Raw genomic sequence first — 23218 nt, 5'->3', positions numbered from 1 at the left:
GTCTAATGTGCTTTTAACTGCAGTTTACAATGCCAATACAGTGTCAAGGGCAAACATCTTATAAAAATACTTAAAAAGGTTTATAAGACTAATTTTTATGATCTTAACAAGAGCACACTGACAAGTAGGTTTCAAAAAGCGCAATATATGACTTAAACTCTAATTTGAATATATTTAATATATTTATACATAAGTATATTGCTCTTGAGATTGCTAGTTCTAATGCTTTTATTGGAAATCCTATAAATGCATGACGCTTTCTGTAACGGGATGATTAGCATTGATTAGAATACTAATTAACTTTAACAAATTATATATTAATTATGATCTTGAGTCTATCGTTTTTAATTTACGCGTTTTAAGTACTTGCTAAAAACGGAGTTTTCGCAAAACATAAAGAATTACAAAGAAAAGTAATTTGTCATTCGATACCCAAACAGTGCAATACCGAACAGATTTTTGAAGAATCAGAAACCCAAGTTGGCGATTCCATGGATTTAGAAGTACAATAACAGCCCATTTCGTATCTTGAGACTACAAAGCAGTGTAATGGTGACGGAAATAGTGGTTCGGCAGATATTTTATCCTCTTCTGATAATAAATCTGATTCTGAAGAAGTCTCTTGTAATGAAATTGAAATATGAGAGAAATTATAGTTACAGATAAGATGGTAGGATAGTATTGGATGTATTGAATGTGATGCAGAACTGTTTGCCATACCTCTATTATACAGGAGAAAAAATATTAAAGATTATACTTCGCATAATGAAAGAAGTAAAAAATATATTTAGTCATTTCCAAATCTTTAATCAGCATGGGTTCATGTCCCATCGGGACGACAAAAATTTTTCTGTGTTCGATTTTTGTATTCAAATTCATAACAAAACTAGTGGAGTTAATTCACAAAAAATCTCAAAAAAATACTTTTCATATCATTAATTTAGTTTATAAAAAATAATTAAAAATGCTTTCATATTAAAAAAATCGTAGTATAATCGTAATATTTCACCTCACATGCAGTAACACACACGAAATTCACTTGATGGTTTAATAGAACTTCGTAATGTAATTTCAAAATATAAATGTAAATATGTTGTTGTGGGGTCGCGTAATCAGTGGCTGCTTCCGTTACTAACTAAACCTAAACCTAAATTGAATTTGTTTTTTTATGCTTTTTGTTAAAATTCCACGTTATTGTTTTTGGGATACTGTCATACGTCGCCTCATGGAAAATGGGAGTTCTTTCTATTTGCAGGAAGGAAGTAGGTATTTTTAGTCCATTGCTGTTTGCTGACACTCGCGTGGCGGTTTTGACGCCACATTGCGTAAGAGGTGCGCGTCTCTGGAACGTCGTGTGTGGGCCCCAACTCCACTCGTGGCTTCATATAGGGTCATGGGTAACAAGGATGAATGCCCGTAAATAAAAATAAAACACTGTGTTGTGGGCTATTCGCGAACAAACGCATAATTCGAAAACGCCCTCAGGGGACTGCTGGGGCTGTCTCGACGCTGTAGTGCCTCAGGGATGTTTGCGGAGGCTAGGATTGACAGTTTTCAGGCCGTCGTTCGCAAGAGAGTGGCATTCCTGTTGGCCAGAGTGAGAGGCAGCACCAACAGTCTTCTTAAGGTGATAGGTAGCAGAGAGGATGGACAGCCCAATCCTTAAGTATTGGATGTCCATCCTTGTTCATGAAAATGAACACTTTTCTTTCTATTCACAAGTTGTAAGTACCTACTAACACCATATGTACATGTAACTATACCTAAAACTGTCTGAAATAAAATTCTTTCATTCATTCATTTATTAATTCAATTCAATTTTAATTTTCAAATTTTTACTAGTTTAGTAATTTCAAATATGTATATTACTAGCCGTGAGTTTTCTATACCTGTTATTATGCTAACTCTCCCCTTATTCTAATCCTATTATTCGGAACGCGGAATAGTGCTGCACGTGTACACAGGTTAGGTATCGACCTATTCTGTATAGACAAAGAACTCAACCACCACCAGTAAAAATCGTTGGGCACTACATGATAGGCGGATAGATAAAGGGACCAAGAGTTCTCGAATAGTGATCGTACAAAAAGACGCATAGTGGGTAGACTACCCACATGGTGGAATGATGACCTTGTGAAAGTTTCGGGAATCCGCTGGATGTAAGCAGCGCAGGACCGCTAGTAGGGGCAGGCCTATGCCCAGCAGTGGGCGAAATGATAATGATGGGCAGAGGCTGTTTCCTCATGTGCAGACGTTATTCTTCCTGCCAACCGTGACGATATCGAAAAATCGTACTTCATTTAGAAGGGCTATACCCAGCACATTAGATTATTGTACCTATAATAGAAGTGGTGGCGCTACGAGTAGATGCATAGGTAATTGACAATCTTGATAATCAAATTACAACAGTAGAGTCCTTATATTCCACCATTATTGTTATTGTTTTGGATATCTATTTTAGATTCTAATATAATTACACTGCATTTAGGTGCTTGACTTGAGAATAAAAAACATAATAATAATACATTTCATCGTCATTAGCATCAACCTATTTATATGTCCAATTGCTGGACACGGGCCTAAATATGAGAGAAGGGGAAAATTGACAAACTTTATAAATTAAACAGCCTGCGATGTGCCTTGGACCAGACTCTGGATATTGGGCTGCCGTAACTTTCTGACACCGTACCGGACTAAATTTTTATATCATTAACAATAATAAATGAATGTAATAAATAAAAGAGAATAGGATACATGAGGAGGCATGACACACGGGTAAGTAAAGGAACATGTAAAGATAGGAGTTGTTAGAGGAAGAAGGAACGGTCAAATCGGGAACAAGAGAAAAAGATGTGATCTAAGTCCCCCAGATCATCACCACACTCGCATAAATCGCTGTCTATAATATGAAGTCTAGCTAGGTGGAGAGGAGTACATGTATGTCCAAGAGGCATACGAGTAATTACAGAAGTAGAACTTTTGGCTGACTTTATCTTATAAAACCATGACTTTATGGGAATGTGAGGTTGAATATTAACGTAAAATCTACCTTTCGATCGAGCTCTCTCTTCCCAAAGTTTATTCCAGGAGTCCAGAAGATAAACTTTGGACAGAGCCATCAAGTAATGGCAATATTTTTTTGCAAGGGAACATGTCTCCGCAAGTGGAAGCAGCGTTAGCTAACTGATCGGCCTTCTCATTACCTACAATACCACGGTGACTGGGGATGAACACACAAAAATAACAGAGTAGCCTCTAGGTTTACACAGTAGCAATTATTTCCCTATTTAGAAAATTTAAGGATAGTAGGGTTTCATTTTAAAAGGAAATTTCTTAAGGGTTTGCAAAGCACTTTTTGAGTCTGAAAAAATAATAGTTTTACTGCAATTACCTACGAGTAGAAGTTATATTCTATTGCCTTAAAGAGACCGAAGCATTCACTTGTAAACACGAAAATCTCGGGGGAAGCTTAACCTGTTGTATTGTATATGTATCACGTAATGCTCATGCATTACCCCAATTCCTACACATTGGTCACTGGTCGTTTTCGACACATCAGTGTATATGTGATGCCACTCGTTCCAATCATTGATATTAAAATTGAATTGAGTATTAACCTCAATATAATTTTTCTCAATACTTATGTTATATTTGGGACTACTAATAACGACTCAAAATCAGACATGAACAGTGCTAGAGAACGAGATCGATGTACACGTGTTTGAACAGTATGATTTTTACGAAAATTTTTACGAAAAAATCGAAGAACTTTCAAGTAAGTTTTCTCCAAAACTACCTATATAAAATTGACACATCGGAGTTTTTGTTCTGCAATATTGGAATATTCAAACACATCATTGCTAAAGCTTCATCCGAAAAGTTTGGTCTGACAGGATTTTTTAATAATCTTTGTGAGTAGGGTTCGATGCAGTTCCAGAAATATTGCAGCAGATTAATCTTTCCACACGTTTCACTGCAAGCTAAGGGTCTATATTTGCCACGATAGAGGATGCCGTTATATGTAGTCTTTTTTTATAAACGAGGTACAATATGCTCATAAACTCACGCGCATCTCTGCACACTCTAATTCACACTATAGAGTCAACACTTATGTAGTGCAACTTATGCAACCATATTAATATTGGGCTGGCTGTATCCAAAGTACACTTTTCGTGCAGTCTTCAAGCATTGGTTGGTATGGCGTTACGTCTAGTGTATTTTATTATGATGAGATTCAATCATGCGTTTAGATACATGAATCTGCTAACAAAGATATTTTTACATGTTGTAAAAAAAAACTTGGAATGTCAAAACTATTTCTTTTGTTGTCCCTTTCCGTAACGACCATACTCTCATGTTTACAATGGTTGCAAATTCTTCGTGGAAATAAAAGATACATTGCATTTTATTTCTTGCTTGTATTATACTTCTGTATTAAACTTCTCTATTGCCTTAACAACGGCAACGTCATTTATAATTATACTTGGGTCTAACTTAACAATAACTGATATGTACAAAAATCTTAACAATTCATTAAACTTAATTCTATCAACCTTTCTATTTATAAATGAAACTTACTTAATTCTCCTAATGAACACTCAAACCTATTGAATTTTCCAATTACACTAAAACAACCTGAATAGCTTTTATTCACTATCAATTTTCTTAGTAAAAATAAATTATTAACTGTCTCCTAAATAATGTTTTAGGTATGGATATATATGTCCGCAATGATTACACAAGAAAGCACAAAAACACAATTTGTTTCATTATTCTTTTAAAATCTTAAGTGGTGGTATCTAAACATCTCAAGTTGTTTTAGAACGTATTGCCTCGTCGAAAAAATGCCGTCGTCTATTGCGTGGGATTCCTAGGGTTGGGCTCGGTGGAATTCTGCAGTTTGATAGTGACGTCTTGCAGCGCCATATTTGAGAGGATGAAGTCGTTAATATTGTTGGCGGAGGTAGAAGGCCTATCGAAGGGGAAGCCCATGGCACGCTTGTCGGGGTACAGGCGGTCGCGAAGTCCGCAGAAGCTCGATGCCTCTTTGCAAGTCTGGTCACGCCCGTCATCTTGTTCCACCTGTAAGATGACGTTATTTGTAAGCTAATTGAAAGTCCTGCAGTGATCTCCTCTACATAGTATCAAATGTTAAGCTTGAGTGTCATTACCCTATCGAAGTCGTAGTTAGACAGCATGACGAAAAGCTGGAACTGCGCGCCAGCTTCCGTGCCTTTGGGTACGAGCATGTGTTGAGGCCAGCCGCAGCCGCAGAAGTTGAAAGCGGCGAGAGCGTCTTGCCGAGGGTTTTCGCCTTGGACGCTCAAGTTGCGGAAGACCTGCTCGAATGGGATGGTCACGGAAGATTCCGTCGAGTCACGGTTTATAGTGCTCTGCCCGGCTTTTACTGTAGAAGAAATGAATGTTAAGTAATTTTATCGACGATAAAATGAAATTATCAATTGCAATGTTACTACTGCGGCTTACGTGTAGTGACAAATTTGTCCATCTCGATGAACATCTTCCGCTGGTCAGAGAGAATCCACGGCTGATTGCGTTCATTGAACTTGGGTGCCAGGAAGATGCGGACTGTAGCGCGCCGAGCCATGCCGGTGTTGTTCACATTAATTCTATGTAACAAGCGTAATTTACTTACGATAATGAATTCGCAGAATATTATCGGATTGCAAAATACAAGTGGAAATATAGTAATCCTTACACGTAACGGAACCGACGATGGTTAAGATGTGTGAAGCGTACGTAGACAGGTCCACGATTGGAGAAATCCAAGCCACGAGACAGGTCAACATCGCTTTGCATCCAGAATGTATTCAGGGTATTTTGCGCACCATCACCTTCCACATTTTCGATGGCCACTGATTGTACTTGCACGCCTGGGTTCTCTAACTACAAAAATCTTAGAGTTAATTTGTAACAATGTTACGTACTGTCGTTGATGCCCTAACTAAGTGCACGTTCTAATCATGATGGAATTTTCGATGGTCTGAGATATGTCATTTACCGGTTCTTTGTTCCGGATTTGAAGGGTCTCAGGGTCACGGGCGCAGTGGCAGTGCCTCTCAGATTTTTGCGATTTATAGCTCTGAGTGACATTGCAACTGTTATGGACAGGCGTGCAGCTTAAATATATATAACCATCAAGGAATAAATATCCAATAAATACCCATTTTTACTGTGTATTTGTTCTAAAACATGGATAAATATTTTTTTGTGTTTTTTTGTAATAAAATTCATTAGAATAAATTTTTTATTAAATAATTACGTGCGATTACTTCTCATTTTGCCATTGTTTTATGTACGGGCGCTCCCTCACCGGCGTGCATTCGCTTGTAAACATTCGTTTTTGAGCATTACATTACAAACTACCTCCTTCACCGGCGAGCATTCGCATGAAAAGATTTGATTAGGCTGCTATTCCACCAGAGATATGCGAGTTAGCAAGGCGTGCGAGTGCCTCTGAGTACTAGCGAGTGCCTTTGAGTAGTAGCGAGTGCTTTTGAGAGCTTTTGAGTGCCAACCAGTGCCGTTGAGTGCCTCTGAGTGCCCTCGAGTGCCTTCGAGAGCCTTTGAGTACCAGTGACTGTCTTTGAGTGCCAGCGAGTGCCTTTGAGTGCCTGTGAGTGCTGTCGAGTGCCTTTGAGTACTAGCGAGTGCTTTTGGGTGTCTTTGAGTGTCCGGGAGTGCCTGCGAGTGCCTACGAGTGCCTCTGAGTGTTTTTGAGTGCTTTGAGAGCCGGCGAGTGCCTTTGAATGTCAGCGAGTGCCTTTGAGTGCCTTTGAGTGCCAGCGAGTGCCTTTGAGTACCAGCGAGCGCTTTTGGGTGTCTTTGAGTGCCCGGGAGTGCCTGCGAGTGCCTCTGAGTGTTTTTGAGTGCTTTGAATGCCATCGAGTGCCTTTGAATACCTTCGAGTGCCTTTGAGTGGCCGCGAGTGCTTTTGAGTGGCCGCGAGTACCTTTGAGGGCCCGCGAGTGCCTTTGAGTGCCAGCGAGTGCTTTTGGGTGCCTTTGAGTGCCCGGGAGTGCCCGCGAGCGCCTTAGAGTGCTTTTGAGTGCCATCGAGTGCCTTTGAGTGCCTTTGGGTGCCCGCGAGTACCTTTAAGTGCCCGCGAGTGCCTTTACGTTCCCGCGAGTGCCAAAGTCTGTTTTTGAGTGCCAAAGTCTGTTTATGAGTGCTTTTGAGTGCCATTGAGAGCTAGCGAGTGCTTTCGAGTGCTTTTGAGTGCCAGTTAATGCCAATGAGGACCCGCGAGTGCCTTTGAGTGCTTTTGAGTGCCTTGAGTGCCAGCGAGTGCCTATGAGTGCCCGCGAGTGCTTTTGTGCGCTTTTGAGTGCCTTTGAGTGCCATTGAGTGCCTTTGAATGCCATTGAGTGCCATCGAGTGCTCTCTCCGTCTCTTTCGCATTCATGTAAATTAGTCGGTAGCGAAATTAGGCTTTGGCAAAATTTTGAATTGAATTTCCTTTGTATTAGAATTAATTAATGTTTAAGTATTTCCAACGAAGTCTGTACAGTTTTTAAAAATAAAATATTGAACAACCAAAAATCCTTATATTCTATATACGAGTACGAAGCTGAACAACTGTACAATAACGGACTAACTTAGTAATTTGAAAAAAAAATTCATGCAAAATGTTAGACAGCTGTTTAATATTGTGTGTAGAGATTTTTTTTTAGAAACTACGCATTTAAAAAATTATAAGATTCACGCAAAAATACAGGGATTTACGGTACTTAATAAACGTACTCTTTTTATCGCTGCGTATAGAAAAAAGGTGTAACAAGCAATATACTATACGTGCATGCTACTAAATTATATCAATGTTTACAATTAAGCTTAAAAATGTACTTTGTTTTACTATATAAATAATAAAACACGATTAAAAATATTTATCCACGTTTTTGGATAAATATCGAGTAAAAATGGATAAATAAATGGATATTTATCTATATTTATCTTTCTACTGAGTATTTATCCCAATGATATTTATCCACGACCCAACTCTAGGCGCACGACTTGTTCGTCCCGTCACTGGACATTACAAAAAAAAATGTCCCCCTAATCATCTCTTTGGTTTTGAGTAAATAAAGGAGTTAAACATATAATAACCTGTGTAAACATTGACTTACAAATAAATGGACGACGGGTCTAATACAAAAGCCACGAAAAAAATGTCCCAAGTCAACCTATTTAAACGTAGTGACATGTAAAGGAATATGAAAAAGCTAAAACGTTGAATTTAAATTGTAATGTCATCGCAGTACTGTCTTATTTTGCTTGCTTCGCTGTCAGAAGAAACAAACGAAGACTAAACCGTGAATGACGCTCTGTATACGATTTTAACGCCCTATAAGTTCGGACACTTTTTAGCGCGGACCCGACGTCCATATAATTGTAAGTCAATGTGTGTAAAGCGTGATTCGTGAACGACGTTAGTATATTTCGACCATACCATATACAGCCACTACTATGGTTTACTGGGTGTAAGGCTTCATAGCCAACCATTCATAGCCATACCTAGAGATGTCGTAACCATTTATAACCGTCAACAGTATTTATTATTTATCAATCACGTTTGATTGGTTGTGATGTAGAGATGACTTTACCTCAGAGCGAGAATAAGGGCTAACGTAGGGTGATTGTTTGTGTTGCTGGAAGAGGTCGTCGATGAATGCATGCCAGCGGTAGAAGAACGGATCGCGCATGGTCGTTGCTTCGTCTGCCATCACGCCGAAGTTTTCCTGTACAGTGTGTGGCATTCATGAGAATTGAGACACAAAAATTAGTATGCCGATAATCACCTAATTGAATTTAAAGAATTTGCGCTTTCTAGCTGGAGTTTTTGTACCTTGCCAGCACCGATACTTTCTTCCGCAAGGCTAGCGTATTCTTATCAGTGGGACAAAGGACCATATAGATATTCATTGTAAAAGCCTCTTCGGTCACGTTCCAGCATTGGAAATTACTAAGGAGGATTAGTCATGAAACTAGATGCTAAGGTTACAACCTCATTTTTTTTTCACTTACTAAATAACGATGGACAGGGTCATGCATGTATGCTGTGAACACATGTCCGTTGTTGTGTAGAGCGCCATACAACTGCCGGTTGGGTGACAAAATGCTGGATTCTACCAAATTGCCCAACATGTCGATGTTCAGGTCTTGAGTGCTACCGTCCTCCTAAAATATTTGTTACGTATTACTCTTAGAAAAATTACGGAGATAGCGGTAAAAAGTCGAACAAAAGTAGTACAAACAGGATGCCAATTTTTGATATCAGGAGGATGCATGGCTAGCATAGATGAAATAAAGTACTAAGTACAGCCTCCAAGGTAATGTAAATATCCTTACCAATCTCACTCTTCCAGTGGAAATTGCTTCGGTAATGTTCCTCCTCCATCTCTCCATGTCTGGAATAGTAATATTTAAGTCGTCGGCAGGGCGGTTCACATCTTGCCAGCGCATATCTGACTGCCGCGGGGCGTAAACGCGTGCTGACGTCAGACTGTCCAGCTTAGGGAAGTATGCTTCTGGAATTGGTTCCCTCCAGTTGCTGAACTTGACTACTCGTTTCAGTGAGTTGCAGAGACGTTCAACGTTGTAACTGTTGAATAAGATTGATTTTTAAAAGTAATAAAACGAATTTAACGGGTAAACTGTTTTGGTAAAGGTTTTATTCCGTGAGCTGGATTGATTTTTCGTTTCGTATCGTGCGTACGTACCGCGCAATGATCTGCTGGTGCATATAGAAGAAGAGTTCACCACGACGGTCTTTAGCCACAATGGCTCTGTTGGAAGAAGTAAAAGGATACACGAGATGCCAGTGCCAGTGATGCAAGTTGACGCCAATATCTTCACGCCAGTACGCCAGACGATGTTCTTCTTCTAAATCCGTGGCAGTGAAGTCTCTTGGGATAATAATTGGCGTACGCTGTAACACAAAAAGTTAATATACATATTTGATATAATAAATAGGTACGGACGGCAGCATATCAAGTTATACTTTGACGGATCTTGTTCCATTGCTCTGGAGGCGATATTCGAACAAAAGTCTATTGACTAGTCGAAGTCTTGCGTCTGGGTGTGAAGTATTACATACCATACTCTGATGTACCCAATGGACCCCAAGCTCGTCCATGTTTTAGCTCTGACTGTACTGAAACACAAAATCTGCGCAAAGCTCCGAATACTCTGAAGCTGAAGAAAGCGCTTAGTAAGACCGCCAAGACGTACAAATGCGTGTGGTAATCTGTAGAACAGCTGCAGGAGTATGAGTCGTTATACAGCGATGACCCGTCCTCTGATGAGAGCGCATTGGTTGGTGAGGAGCTGCTGTCAGGGATAGGCGAAAATCGACGAGATAGTTGGATCAGCACTGTTTTTAATATTGACATGACTCGTAACAGTAAAAAGGCATGGAATACTATCCGAAAGCTTACTAGTGATCCATCCCCACCCTTATCTTCTAGTCTGATCACCGCAAACCAGATAGCCCATCAACTCGTCTTAAGTGGTAAGTCGTCAGGACGCCTTGCGAAAAATTGTGAAAGCACAGTCAAGGGGAAGGTACACTCACGCAACAATTTACTGCGGAATCTCATCACCACCAAGTGGGGAGCTTCCCACCAAGTCATGCATACTACTGGGCTGGCATTTTCCTTTTCTGCTGGCGAATACGCATGCCTCGTTTGGAGCCGTTCTACTCATGCAAAATTAGTGGATACAGTCTTCAATGAGACTTGCCGGATCATAACTGGCTATCTTAAGCCAACCCCGGCAAGACTGCTGTACCCACTAGCTAGCATAGCGCCACCAGACATCCGCAGAAATGTAGCAGCATCTTGTGAAAGAGCAAAAATGGCTATCGACACTCGGCAGCTTATGCACGATCACTTCACACCGCAATAGAGACAGAGGAGTTGGACATTTTTGTCAAATGTGTCGAGCATTGAACCGGCTCAGGCGAGATGCAAACTTTGGCGCGGAAGAGTACCATTTACGTTTGTCCCGCCTTCTGAGAGTCTTCCTTCTGGACACGAATTGCCATGCCGATCTGGAGGTCTTTAAATAGGCTTTGGACTCTGGTTGGTCGGAGCAAGGACAATTTCTTCAGGCGGGGATTTTCTGATGGTTCTAACCTGAACTGTTTGTACGGTGTGACTCAAACAATGGCCCACCTCATATCGTGCCCTGCGTGCCTTAATCCCTGCACGCACGAGGATTTCATGGGGCTACTAGTAGTCACTAATAGTTACTAGCGATCGGTTTGACTGAGTTCTGGGCCGCAATAGTGGGCATAAATGCATGTCATCGATACGACAAGAAGAAGTTTCAAAGTGCCACCTAGCGCGTTAAAATGTTTGTATATGGATTGCTAGACCCCATACTAAACTATGCCCTTGATAGCTAAGGACTTACATTTCAATCATACATTCATTGTGTACGGTTGATAACAACTATAATACGAGGCCATGAGAACCATAGTGGCCTAACTCATTTTTTTACAATATTGAGTTTATGATTTTTTCCAGTTCAAATTGATCATTTTGATGGAACCAGAAAGGCCTAAAAGTGATACAACGAATTTTCACTAGATGGTAGCATAATCATTGTTATGGTTTTTAGTCTGTGATCTAAATTTGAGGTGCCATACTGGCCTAAGTAAGATAGGCCACTATGGCTTGTCCATTGAATTAGGCCACTATGGTTCTCATGGCCTCAAGGTCGATGACCTCTGGTAGATTTATACTCCCAAGAGTGACCAACTACTATGGAGATAGGACTTTAAAGAAACGTATTCCATACATATTAAACAGCTTACCAGAGGTTATTAGACATGACACTAAAAATTGTAAATTAAAAAAAATGACGATGTAAAAAGACAAAAGAATGTCGAATTTCATTAATTTCACAAGTTTTTGTTGAATATTTAGTAATTATATTATTTAAGTATTTTTAACCACATTGAGTGTCAGTTTGTAACTTTTTGCTCAATTGAGACTCGTTTTGATCCTGCAGTCAAACTGTATACATATGTGTATGTATACAATTTTGTAGGACTATGCTTAGTTAAGTATATTGGATCCCTTTTTATATTCCAAAGAAAAATAATTAAAAAAACCTATGTTATTTTTGGAATCTGATAAAAAATGCGATATGTGTTGTGAAGGAAAGGGAAAAATTGTTTCATAGTGTAAGAAATGAATATGTGATATACTGAAAGCAGTTAATTTACTGAACTAAAAGAAAACTAACCTCGCACTGCTGGGCCAGGTCTTTTTTATGTATGTAGTAGTTGATGTTATCGAATGGTCTCATAAATAATTTAATCAAGATCTGAGAAGCTGGGAACCCAATCTATGAAACAATGTGTCGTTACTTATTTTGTAACATTAAATAAAAATATTCATTACCTCTGCGTTTTCCAAGACTTGCGTGGATTCGCGAGCCTGCTGGAACACATGTGAATCCATGAATTTGAATGGAAATGTCTCTGCGAGATTGGGAATCGGCACATTGCGCGTGTCTCGTCTGGGGATAAAATATAATTCGTTATTTATAAAAGTCTGTGCGGCCGCACGCGATTAGCGACAAATGGCTGGCTGGTAGGAAATACCATTATTGTGTTTTATGAATGATCTTTCTGTAAATTTGTCTTGATAATATGCAAACATAATTTCATGTAGTTTTAAATAGTTAACATATTGCACTGCACCTACTGGAAAAGGTGTATGCACTGATAGCAGTTTAATAAATGATTAATGTAGAAAAACGTTAAATTATTTTGTGCTTCTGGGGTACTCCATGTTTATATACTTACCTAAATATAAAATAATAGTGGTATGTAGCTCAAGAAGAAGTTGTCCGGCGATTCGACAAATAGGTTATGTTTTTCAAAATTACGACGTGTAATACCGCACTAGCATGCCGTATTACTCAGACTACCATAAATTAAGGAGTGAGTTCTATTAAAAAAAAAAAAGATTTTTAAAACCGTACTAGTAAGCGGTATTATCAATTTAAGAAGTGTGATTCACACTAAACACATTGCAATTAGCATTGTGTTATTAAAGAAACTTTATCTCGGAACGGGAGTAAGAGCCAGGCTAAATACTTCTTAAGTTTTTATACTTAATTTGAATAAAGGATTATTATTATACCTGTGCATCAAAGCTGTAGAGAAACAATAGTTGAAAAGCTGCGGGTTTAGATGCACCCTGGAGAAGGCACAGGTGGAAAGGAAGTCTGCCAGCTGATTCTCAGGCACACCTGTAAGAAATATTATCTTTGTCTCTAGTTCTTAGGTTTTCGCGATTATTACACATAGGAAATGAAACTATTTTTCCGGATTTAAATCGCGTATATTTGTTTTTTCAAACAAACCGACGTTTCGGGCCCTTTACAGGTTCCATGGTCACAGTTGACTGAGGTGGTACAGCCTTCAACCAGTTTGTCTAATATTAATGCGAGCCACCCTAATTTTTCACTATAGTTACAAGAGTTATTAATACCTTTAATTTTACAAAGAAACATTCTAATTTACGCTACATTACGTTTTACAAATTATTTTATTGAATGAATTTTTATTAAGTTCTATTTATTATTAATTAATAATAGAAATTTGAATAAATTAAAACATATTAATTAGTACTGTAGTCTACTGTATGTCTGTTTGGGATTTTTCATCAGAGGAAATACAGGATCCCAAACTGGTGGTGCGGAGAAACCATCTTCCCTGTTGAAATTAGAATGTTTTTTAATTTCAATGGACTCTCGCATCATCCTGGGTAGACAACGGATTTCTTTTGTAAGGACCTGGGGTTTGTCAAACTTCATTGAATGTGTACGTTTATCCATGACATGCTCGCAGACTGCAGACATGTTTACGCGACGGTGTTTGACATCAGCTATATGTTCTTTGACGTGGGTACAAATACTTCGCTTCGTTTGTCCAATATAAGAGATACCGCACTCACAGTCAAGCTTGTAAACTCCTGCATCCTGTAAGGGCATGTTACATTTCACAGCTCTCAGGAACTGAGAAATCTTCCTCAGGTGCTTGAAATAGGTCTTGATAGATGCACGTCTGAGGACTCTTCCGATCTTGTCTGTAACACCTTTTCTTTGTAAAATTAAAAATAAGGTATTTAATTAATAACTTTTGTAACTATAGTGAAAAAATAGGGTGGTTTGCTTATTATTATTATTATTAGACATAACTGGTTGATGACTGTACCACCTCAGTCAACCGTGACCATGGAACCTGTAAAGGGTCCGAAACGTCGGTTTGTTTGAAAAAACAAATATAATCTTTGTCATTACAAACTTTACCAGTTCTCTAACAATTGCAATAAAACCCAAGCTTTTGATTTTATTGAATGTTATGATGTTTTGCTACCATGATATTCGTTTATTTTTTGTGAAATTACTCTACTGGCTTGTTATAATTATTAATACAAAGTTTTAACACAAAAAAATATTCTGACAGGACTCGAACTTGCGTCTGTATCCCAAATTAGGGCCGCCACTCTACCAACAGAGCTACAGATGGAGTCAATACAAAATATTATGTACTAAAAAATACATTAATTCACTCTAAAGGCCCATTTAGATGGAGAGAGTTTCTCGCACGCTTCGTGACGAAAACTCGTAGGTGATTATCGTAAGCAATAATCGCCATAAGATTATCGTATCATAAAGTTTACATTCAGGCAAGAACTAAAATATCGCCTACGATTATGTCATACGAGATTCGCAAGCAACTTAATCGCCTCCTCGACTGTTTACACAGATAAATATGTAGTAAGGAGATTCTTGCTTACGAGTTTTCGACTTGTCTAAACACGATCTCGTATGACATTTTTTCAAGTTCATACGATTATCGTACAAATCGGTTCGAACCGTTTTGAGTGCGAGAATCGCCATTCGAGTTCTGTGATTACTGCGATATTGACTATGGATATATCGAAATGACGCAAAAATCATTCAAATTTGGAACTGCTGATAATATTAAGTTCATTGCATTGTAGAAAAATATACATTTTTTTTTTCAAATTTTATAACATTTCTTAATCCAAAATTTTTTTTCGTTCTCGTTTCATTAATTCTTGTCTTAGAAAAGCAGTGATAATCAAAACTCCCTCGCGCACTGCACTCGTGGCAGAAACGGCTTGCACAGAAACTCGAAATACGATTTTTGCTTTCGAGTTCTGTTTAGTCGTTCAATATTGAAAGGCGAGGCGATTATCGCTCACGTGGACGTTCGATAATCGCGAATGTTTACACGAGGAAAGTTTTTTATATTCTTTCGATAATCGTATCTTCGAGACGATAAACTCTCTCTTTATCTAAATAGGCCTTAACTCGTTAGGTCTGCTGTGTTGATTCGATGTTTTTCATTTTACTTTTTAATTTCGAGTTCTATTTGAACGTTAAAGAAAAAGCGCCATCAGAGCTATATTATACAATCTCTTCATTTAACCATTAAAGTTTTTACACATTTTTATCCTCGTTGTATTATGCTGTAATATTTTTTATGTGAAACAGATGTTTTATTACAGGTTTTATTGTTTTAATTTTATCTCCTCTTGTAATAGGTAGATATTTCAATCGGTATTATTTTGCTTAACTCGCGGCAAATTAATGTAGACATGTGCGACACAGAATGGAGATAATTGTTTACAAACGTTTTAATATAAACTTTCACCCCACCATATATTTGTGAAATATAAGAAGTTCAAAGATATAAAAACATAAGACTCGTATAAAATGCAAACATATAATGAAATTTTATTTTGAGGTGGGCTATGGTTGTACTACATTCAAATATTTTTACACAATTCTAAGCACTTTTATATCAATCAAGCTATATAGATCTATAGGGAAAGTAGTAAATGTGCAATTAAATAGGAGGCTTGGTCCACATGCATTTTATTGTAGAAATAAGAAAGAGAAGGTACAGGAAGGGATAAGAACAGGTATAGTAAAAGCGTAAAGGCTGTAATAAAACATCAGGTACAATCGTATAATAACACAACCTACTTTAATTAGATACACGTTAATAGGTAAAAAAAGGAACTTACCCGAAAAAGGCCCGTATTTTCTAGAAATACTATGCTTATAAGCATTTCGGTTACATGATTTTCAATGGTATTACAAATATAATACTTTACAAGCAGATAGGTTACATGATTTAACTGGTCAGAATTTTATGAAAAGTTGAGTACGTGTGCCCGCTTCGGAAATTTAGTAGACAGTGTCGACGGAAAGACGAAAAGTGAGAGGAATTTAAAAACGATTCAAAACTCAAAGTAGTAGGTGGTCAGGAACTAGATAAAAGGGTGATAAAAAGGTAGGATGACGATGAAAGAGGTCGCATCGTAACTCTTACTCACTCATAAGTACATCGATGACCTCCGTAGCCATCTCTTGGTGTTTCGGCAGGAAGAGAGAGAAGTCTGCATCGGGTGGTAGCTGCGACGCATTGGGAAATTGTGGCACCTGGCTCAAGTTCTTCAGTGGGATCGTCTCGGTAGCATCCTCGCCGAAGCGGTTGTTGAGGTCTAAGCCGTTGTTCTCGTAATCTGGAGGCTAAAAGGTGTGCTGTTTTAGAATCGATTACTGCTAGGTACGCAGGTTTTCTTTTCAGAACCTTCGTAATCTAAAAATCCGTACCTCGTTAGTTATTATACAAGAATACCTTTCTAAATATCTATTAGGGTATTTTACTTCGAAGAGAAAAAATATTCACGTTTGTATAACTATATGTGCTATATATTAAGCAATATGTTTAAATCTTAGCAGAATTTAAGGAACTCCTACAATTTAGTTGAGAAGAAAATCAAGTCGTAGTTATAATATTCATGTGGAAAATATTACACGGGTTGTCCCACGACTATGTAATTTAAAAAATAGTGTTTAAAGGGCATGAAAAGAGAGAAAGTACACGTTAAATATTGTAGACAGGATGTTTTGCTTCATTGAGATATTATTTTATGTTTAAAAATAAGTAATACTGTATTCAAAGATTTGGAAAAGTTGTTTGCTATACCTGGGAATAAAATCGACAAAATGTAAAAAAAGCATTCTGTATTTTTATGATGCTGATCGACAGGGTCAATTATAAGGATTAATTCCTTTCAAGTAATATAATATTTTAAATAAAAAGGAACACAGTTCAATTAAAGTCGTCCTGATTAGATTTGTTTGTTTTTTATTATTATCACTTGTAACCGACATACTGTAAAGTAAATAAATAGTTAGATTTTTAGTTAGATTTAAGTTAGATGAATGATGTTTGTTTTGTTGTAGTCCTCTAGCTCAAAATTATGTTCCGACAATATTCGATAGAGAACACAGGCGGAGACTGAAAAACAGCACTATGTTGAGATTTCGTCCTTTCCATCACTCATAGCTCATAATTTGTTAGTACGCAAAATCGTGTGATGTTCTTTGTAACATGTGTGGGTGTGTTTGATGAATAAAGTCCAATTTAATTTAATTTTAATTTAAAGTGAAAGTACTTTCCCTCCGTGTCGCATAACCGTGGGACAGTCTGTACCTATATTATGGTACAAATATATTTATATTACCTGCCGCAGATAAACGAGCGGGTTCCATGGACGCACATAGACAACCACAAATTGCACATAAACGCACGAGATAAATAAATGTACGCCATACAAATATTACAGTAGTAATTATTATTATAGTAGTAACATTAAACTATCTATAGTTAGTTTTCAACTTACGACAAACTGGTCAGTCAATTGAAAGACAGCTTTGTTATCACCCTTTGGGGTGATGAGAGGTTCGCTGGGACGGTCGAACAGTAGAGTCAGACTTTTTACGGTGAATTCGTCTGCCATCTTAAATTTTTCACTACTAATTCCTGAAAAACCCGTTAATATAATACAACTAAGACCTAATGTGAGGTAACTACACTTCACAGTGACCTGTGAAGTGATGTGACAAGACTAGATCATATTCTGGTTTTTGTACATTATATGGTTTTGGGTTGGAGTGCAACATTAGTACTGCTTCGGGGCGCAAAACCACTAAACGGAACTGATAAACTGTGGTTTCCGTGAGAACTGTTAGTAGCAGTAGAGCTCCTTGTGAAAGAGTTCGTCCAGGGAAGTCTGCCATCTTACCTATTTCTGTTGCCAAGCAGTAATGTCAGCATTACTGTGTTTTGAAGGGTAAGGGTGCTGGTAAAATTACAGGCACATGGGACTTATCAACTTATGTCTCAGGGTGACGGGCGCCGTGGCAGTGCCCTTCAAATTTTTGCGATCTAAAGCTCTGAGGACACTACAACTGTTATGAACAGGCGTGTAGCTTATCATCAACCATTATAAAATAAAAATAAAAGTTTGAAACTTTATTGTTATCGATAATTGTGATGCTGGCGCGTATTCATAGCGGGTAATAAACATTTGCTAACTCCCGGTTAGAAAGAGGACCACAGGATGTTGTAGAAAGCAATTTAAAGACAAAAAAATGTTGTGAATCATATAAACCCTTTGTTTACGAAAACATTGAAGAGACCTGAATACTTCCGTTTTACGATTTACGTTTTTACTCTATGCTACCTAATAATAAATTATTTTTTTTTAAATTTCTGTATAGATAGCAGTCAGAAGCTACACCTGATGGAAAGTTTCCATTTGCAAGCACAAAATATCCTTTTATCTATGTCTTAATATCGCAAATATGCGTTACTGGTCGTGAGACATAATATTGTGAGTTTTGCGTACTCTATTATTCGGGACACGGTAGTGCTGCTTTGTCGTAGAAATAGTTAGATAAGTGGTACCTACTCTGATGCGTTGCGCATAGACAACAGTAATAGTTATTTGTTATGCAAGGCTGCACAGTTGTTGTTTGTGCTTGTATTGAAACCTGAGCAAGCGAAGAGTTCTAAGATTGAAACGAGGGAAAATAGAATGGTTCGAAAATAAAATCCTGAGTGCAGCGAGGGTTTCAAGTTACGACACGCAAAACAACTTTGCAGCCGAACGAAACACACAACTTTTCACCCCACTATACCGAGGAAAATGGTAGATGAAAGAATCAGTTGAACTATAACAAATCAGTTTTTCATCAACGCTAGACTCAGGCTCGCTCATGTTTTGTTTCTCTTCAATTTATTACAGTACAATCCCTACTTAATACTTAGTTTGTGATCCAATCCAAAGTACTGAAGTGATTTTAAGAAAATTTGAATAAAATAACTCAAATTTGGGTGCGTTTTGAATTTACACCACATACGTTTTCTTTTTTTTTGTAGGTACTTATAATTTTATGTGATTAACGCATGATTAACGAAATTATTTTAATTCTTCGACAACTTAAAATAATCTAATTAAACAAAATTAGTGTTGTCGTTGTCAATAATAATCAGAATATTTATTTACCAATGGATTAATATTATACTTAAATATACTTAACACATAAGACGAATTGCGTTTCGGAGCGTGATACTATTTTTTTTATGTTATGGCAATAGAGCTTCGACTTTTTGCCAATGTCAAGTTAAAAGGTAGAGAAACAGGATTATAATGAAAAAAAAAAATGGAAGAATCGCAGCACTTGGAAAAAGTGGATCACAAGGGTATAAGTATTATAAATATAATAAGGATAAGGTTATAAATTAACATATACATATTAATCATATTTTAAAATCATTGTCCAGGATAAAGGAAGATAAAACATTATAGTAGGTATATGAATGTGATAGTAAACAGGACAGACGGGTAGGAAATGGAACATTGAAGTCTGTTAGGGAATTTAGGAAAGAGGAACGATCATAGCGGGGACAGGAAATGAATCGAGGTCACCCGTATCGTTTGCACATTCACACTGGTTATACGCAATATGTAATCTAGTTAGTGTGCAGGGGTGCACACATGACCAAGACGCATTCGTACAATAATACTAGTAATTGTTTTATTACATTCTATCCGAGTAAACCAGGGTTTTTTTAGGAATATGAGGCTGTACTTTGAAATATTGTTTGCCTTTCGTTTGAGAGGTTTTAGTTAAAAGTTTTTCCCAGGAATCCAATAGATAGATTCTAGGTAAGGAAATTAAATCATGGCAATAATTGATATATGGATGAACATCTCCACTAGTCACAGCGTCTTTAGCCAACTGATCAGCTCTTTCGTTACCTTTTATACCTTGATGACTCGGTATCCATGCTAAACCTACTGAATAATTTAAAGATTTACATTTAAAAGCTTTTCTCTAATATCACAGAAAACAGAATAACAAGGCTTCATTTTGAATGGGAATTTTTTAATAGCTTGTAATGAACTTTTAGAATCGCTAAATATCACAGATTTGTTTAATTTCATTATTATAATATATTCAAGGGCTTTGAGAATGCCTAAGCATTCTCCTGTAAATACAGATGCCTCAGGTGGTAATTTAATTTTATGAACAATATTGTATTGAGCATGAAAAACACCTACTCCCCATTTTCAGCATCTGAACATTTTGAGGCATCTGTAAAAATAAAGTGTGAATCTTTTCATCTGTATTAAACTTGAATAAAGTGTTTGCTTCTATGTCATTTTTATCTACACCGACGTTGTAACAAATAACAGGACTTAAAGAGAGACTCAAAGTGTTAACAAATACAGGTAAGACGGGAGAGCGGTAAATGGGAGCTTGAAGAGCTAAGAGTTTCCTGAAACTATTAATGAGGCAGGTGGGGGTTTGTGTCGCCAGTAATTAAGTGGATATATATGTTCTTCAAGAATTTGTAGCTCATGGAAAAGAGGATGGTGAGAAAACTGAAAGGTTTTAAATAAAAATTTATCACTTAGAAGTTGTCGTTTTAAGCTAAGAGTGGGCTCTGCACATTCAACCTGCATGGCATTGGTAGTTGACGACCATGTCTCAGATAATGCAATAACATTAATTTTATGTTTACTAATTGTATGAATTAGGTCACTTTTTTAGATAGTATACTCCATCCATTATTTTTAGTAATTAAACTAGTGAGTATTTCAACTATCACAGTAACGTTGGAGGGTTTGACTGTATTTTCTGTACAAGGTCTTAAGTATAGTGATAATGGTTTCTATTATATCCTGATTCTCTAAACTGTCAGCACTGTCAGCAGTAGTTGTAATGCACAACCATTTGCTGATGTAGAAGGCATTTTGTAATTTGGATTAATAGCATTATGGGCTACTTCATAGTACCCTTTCATTACGTTTGGTGGTGAGAGTGGTTTCAATAACAGTTTTTTTATAAGAGGTAGTTTGAGAATTGTGGGATTGTCTGACATTATTTTTAGTGTTTACTGGAGTAAGTTTTGTTGAAACTACATCAGCATATGGTTTTGAAACTGGTCGATGAAGTTTGCAAGTTTCCATATAAGAAATACTACTATGAGACATAGTCAATTTAATCTCTTTTTGACGATTACATTCTGGACAAGTTTTGGTTATAGCATAATGATACCCTGAACACATCATACACAATCCACAGCTTTCCTCAACATTGCAGCTTTCACTCCTATGCTCCTGAGCACACTTATTGCAAGCACCTAGGCGAGAGCGACAAACAAATTTCGTATGACCATAACGGCAACAATTAAAGCATTGGATAGTTGGATACGTATACAGTTCTACTGCCAATGCATTATAGCATATATACATATATATTCTTTTGGGAAGTACTTGACCATCAAATGTGAACACAACTGATTGTGAAGGTTTCCAAACTGTAGACCCATTTACCTGTGTTTTAAAATTAAGGCGCGTAATTTTAATAATTTGCCCACATCCCAATGGAACAGAGACATTATTTAGAATTTCCTCAGATGTCCACTCAGATGGTACACCCCGGACTACGCCTAATCTGGTGACATTGAACATTGGAATAAATGCACGGAGTTTAAAATTTTCTAATTTACTGCTTTTAATGAAGTCATTGGCATCTCGGGCTGTGGAGAATGATATGATATATGATAATGAAGAACCGAGGTTCTTCTTTGTTCAATATTTTGTCATAATCAGTGTGTAAAGTTGTTGAAGGTCCCTGAGGGGGGTTTTCAGAGCTTTTTGGGTTTAAAGGTTGTTTGAAACTATTTTCGGTAAATGTATTTGATAATTTCTCCATACTGCCATAGTGAGAATCTAATTCATTTGCGTCATTAGTGTTACAGTGATGTGTCCTCTTTCTTTTGCGATTTTTTTTCGCTGTACAGACCAATCGGCTCTACTTACTGAAATATCAGTATCCATTCCGCTTCCCTTTACAGGTATAGTTACATTGTGACCAACAGGGTGAACTCCCCCAAAGCAATATCAGGAGGTTCGGTCATGTAACTCACATAGAGAAAATATTTACAAAACTTACCAGATGTACAGCAATATATACACAAATAGAATTAATGTTTACTAACTTCTAAAATATTTACACTACGTAACTCAAATGATTGAATGACGAATTAATCAATAAAAATCAAGTTTAAATTTTATGTTACAAAAAGTACGTCCGCATCATGTCCGCATTGTTAGAAGTTTCCCGCGCTTTTCTCGACACTAGTTCTTCGAAGATTTTTTTCATTTCCCCACTTTTTATTTAAACCTATAGCTGTATCATTCGTCTCTCACTTTTCTCCAGTGTAAATTATTCTATAGTCCCCGTCCCAATAGCCTCTGCTTCCTTCCCAACTTGTCTCACATAATCCCAGTATATCTATTTTTAATCTGTTCATTTCTGTTTTCAATTCTTCCATCTTTCCACCCACTAACATTGCCCTAATCTGGCAAGGATGCGAACATGATGAAGACCTGTTCAGCTGGGCGTGTCCCCTGCCGGACTCAGACCGTCACGGCATGTTACATCGTGGAAGCCCGTTGTCAAGATCCATTATTACTTTTCATTGTTATTTTCATTGCTCCAATTTTAAGAAAGTAAAGTGCGCAGGTTTAGTGCGTAGGCTTAGTGTATTTATGTTTGTAATGGTTAAAAATTCTTCGCGGAAATAAATAAAACGTATTTTATTTCTTGCTTTTATTATACTTCTTTGTTAAACTTATCTGTTGCCTTAACAAGAGCTACGTCATTTCTAATTATTATTGGGTCTAACTTAACAATAACTGATATGTACAAAAATCTTAACAATTCATGAAACTTATTTCTATCAACCTTTCTATTTATAAATGCAACTTAATTA

The 23218-nt window shown here is 37.3% G+C and overlaps 1 protein-coding gene across 1 annotated transcript; it reads right to left on the bottom strand.

Annotated features, from left to right (window-relative positions):
- Positions 1 to 4426: 4426 nt before the first annotated feature.
- Positions 4427 to 17900, bottom strand: LOC113240156 (phenoloxidase subunit 2-like). Its single transcript, XM_026477389.1, has 12 exons — positions 17769 to 17900; positions 16413 to 16608; positions 13179 to 13287; positions 12432 to 12549; positions 9741 to 9949; positions 9370 to 9622; positions 9046 to 9198; positions 8625 to 8759; positions 5720 to 5907; positions 5488 to 5630; positions 5172 to 5407; positions 4427 to 5082 (listed from the first exon to the last, which is right to left on the bottom strand). Exons 1-12 carry the CDS (start codon positions 17883 to 17885, stop codon positions 4855 to 4857), a joined length of 2085 nt encoding a protein of 694 aa, XP_026333174.1. The 5' UTR covers positions 17886 to 17900; the 3' UTR covers positions 4427 to 4854.
- Between the last annotated feature and the right edge of the window lie 5318 nt (positions 17901 to 23218).

The sequence above is a fragment of the Hyposmocoma kahamanoa genome, unplaced genomic scaffold (genome assembly GCF_003589595.1).
Source record: "Hyposmocoma kahamanoa isolate Upper Pololo Valley unplaced genomic scaffold, ASM358959v1 120, whole genome shotgun sequence".
Lineage (NCBI taxonomy): Eukaryota > Metazoa > Arthropoda > Insecta > Lepidoptera > Cosmopterigidae > Hyposmocoma > Hyposmocoma kahamanoa.
Note: the sequence above shows the minus strand (reverse complement) of the source record. Positions and strands in the feature narration are given on the sequence as shown.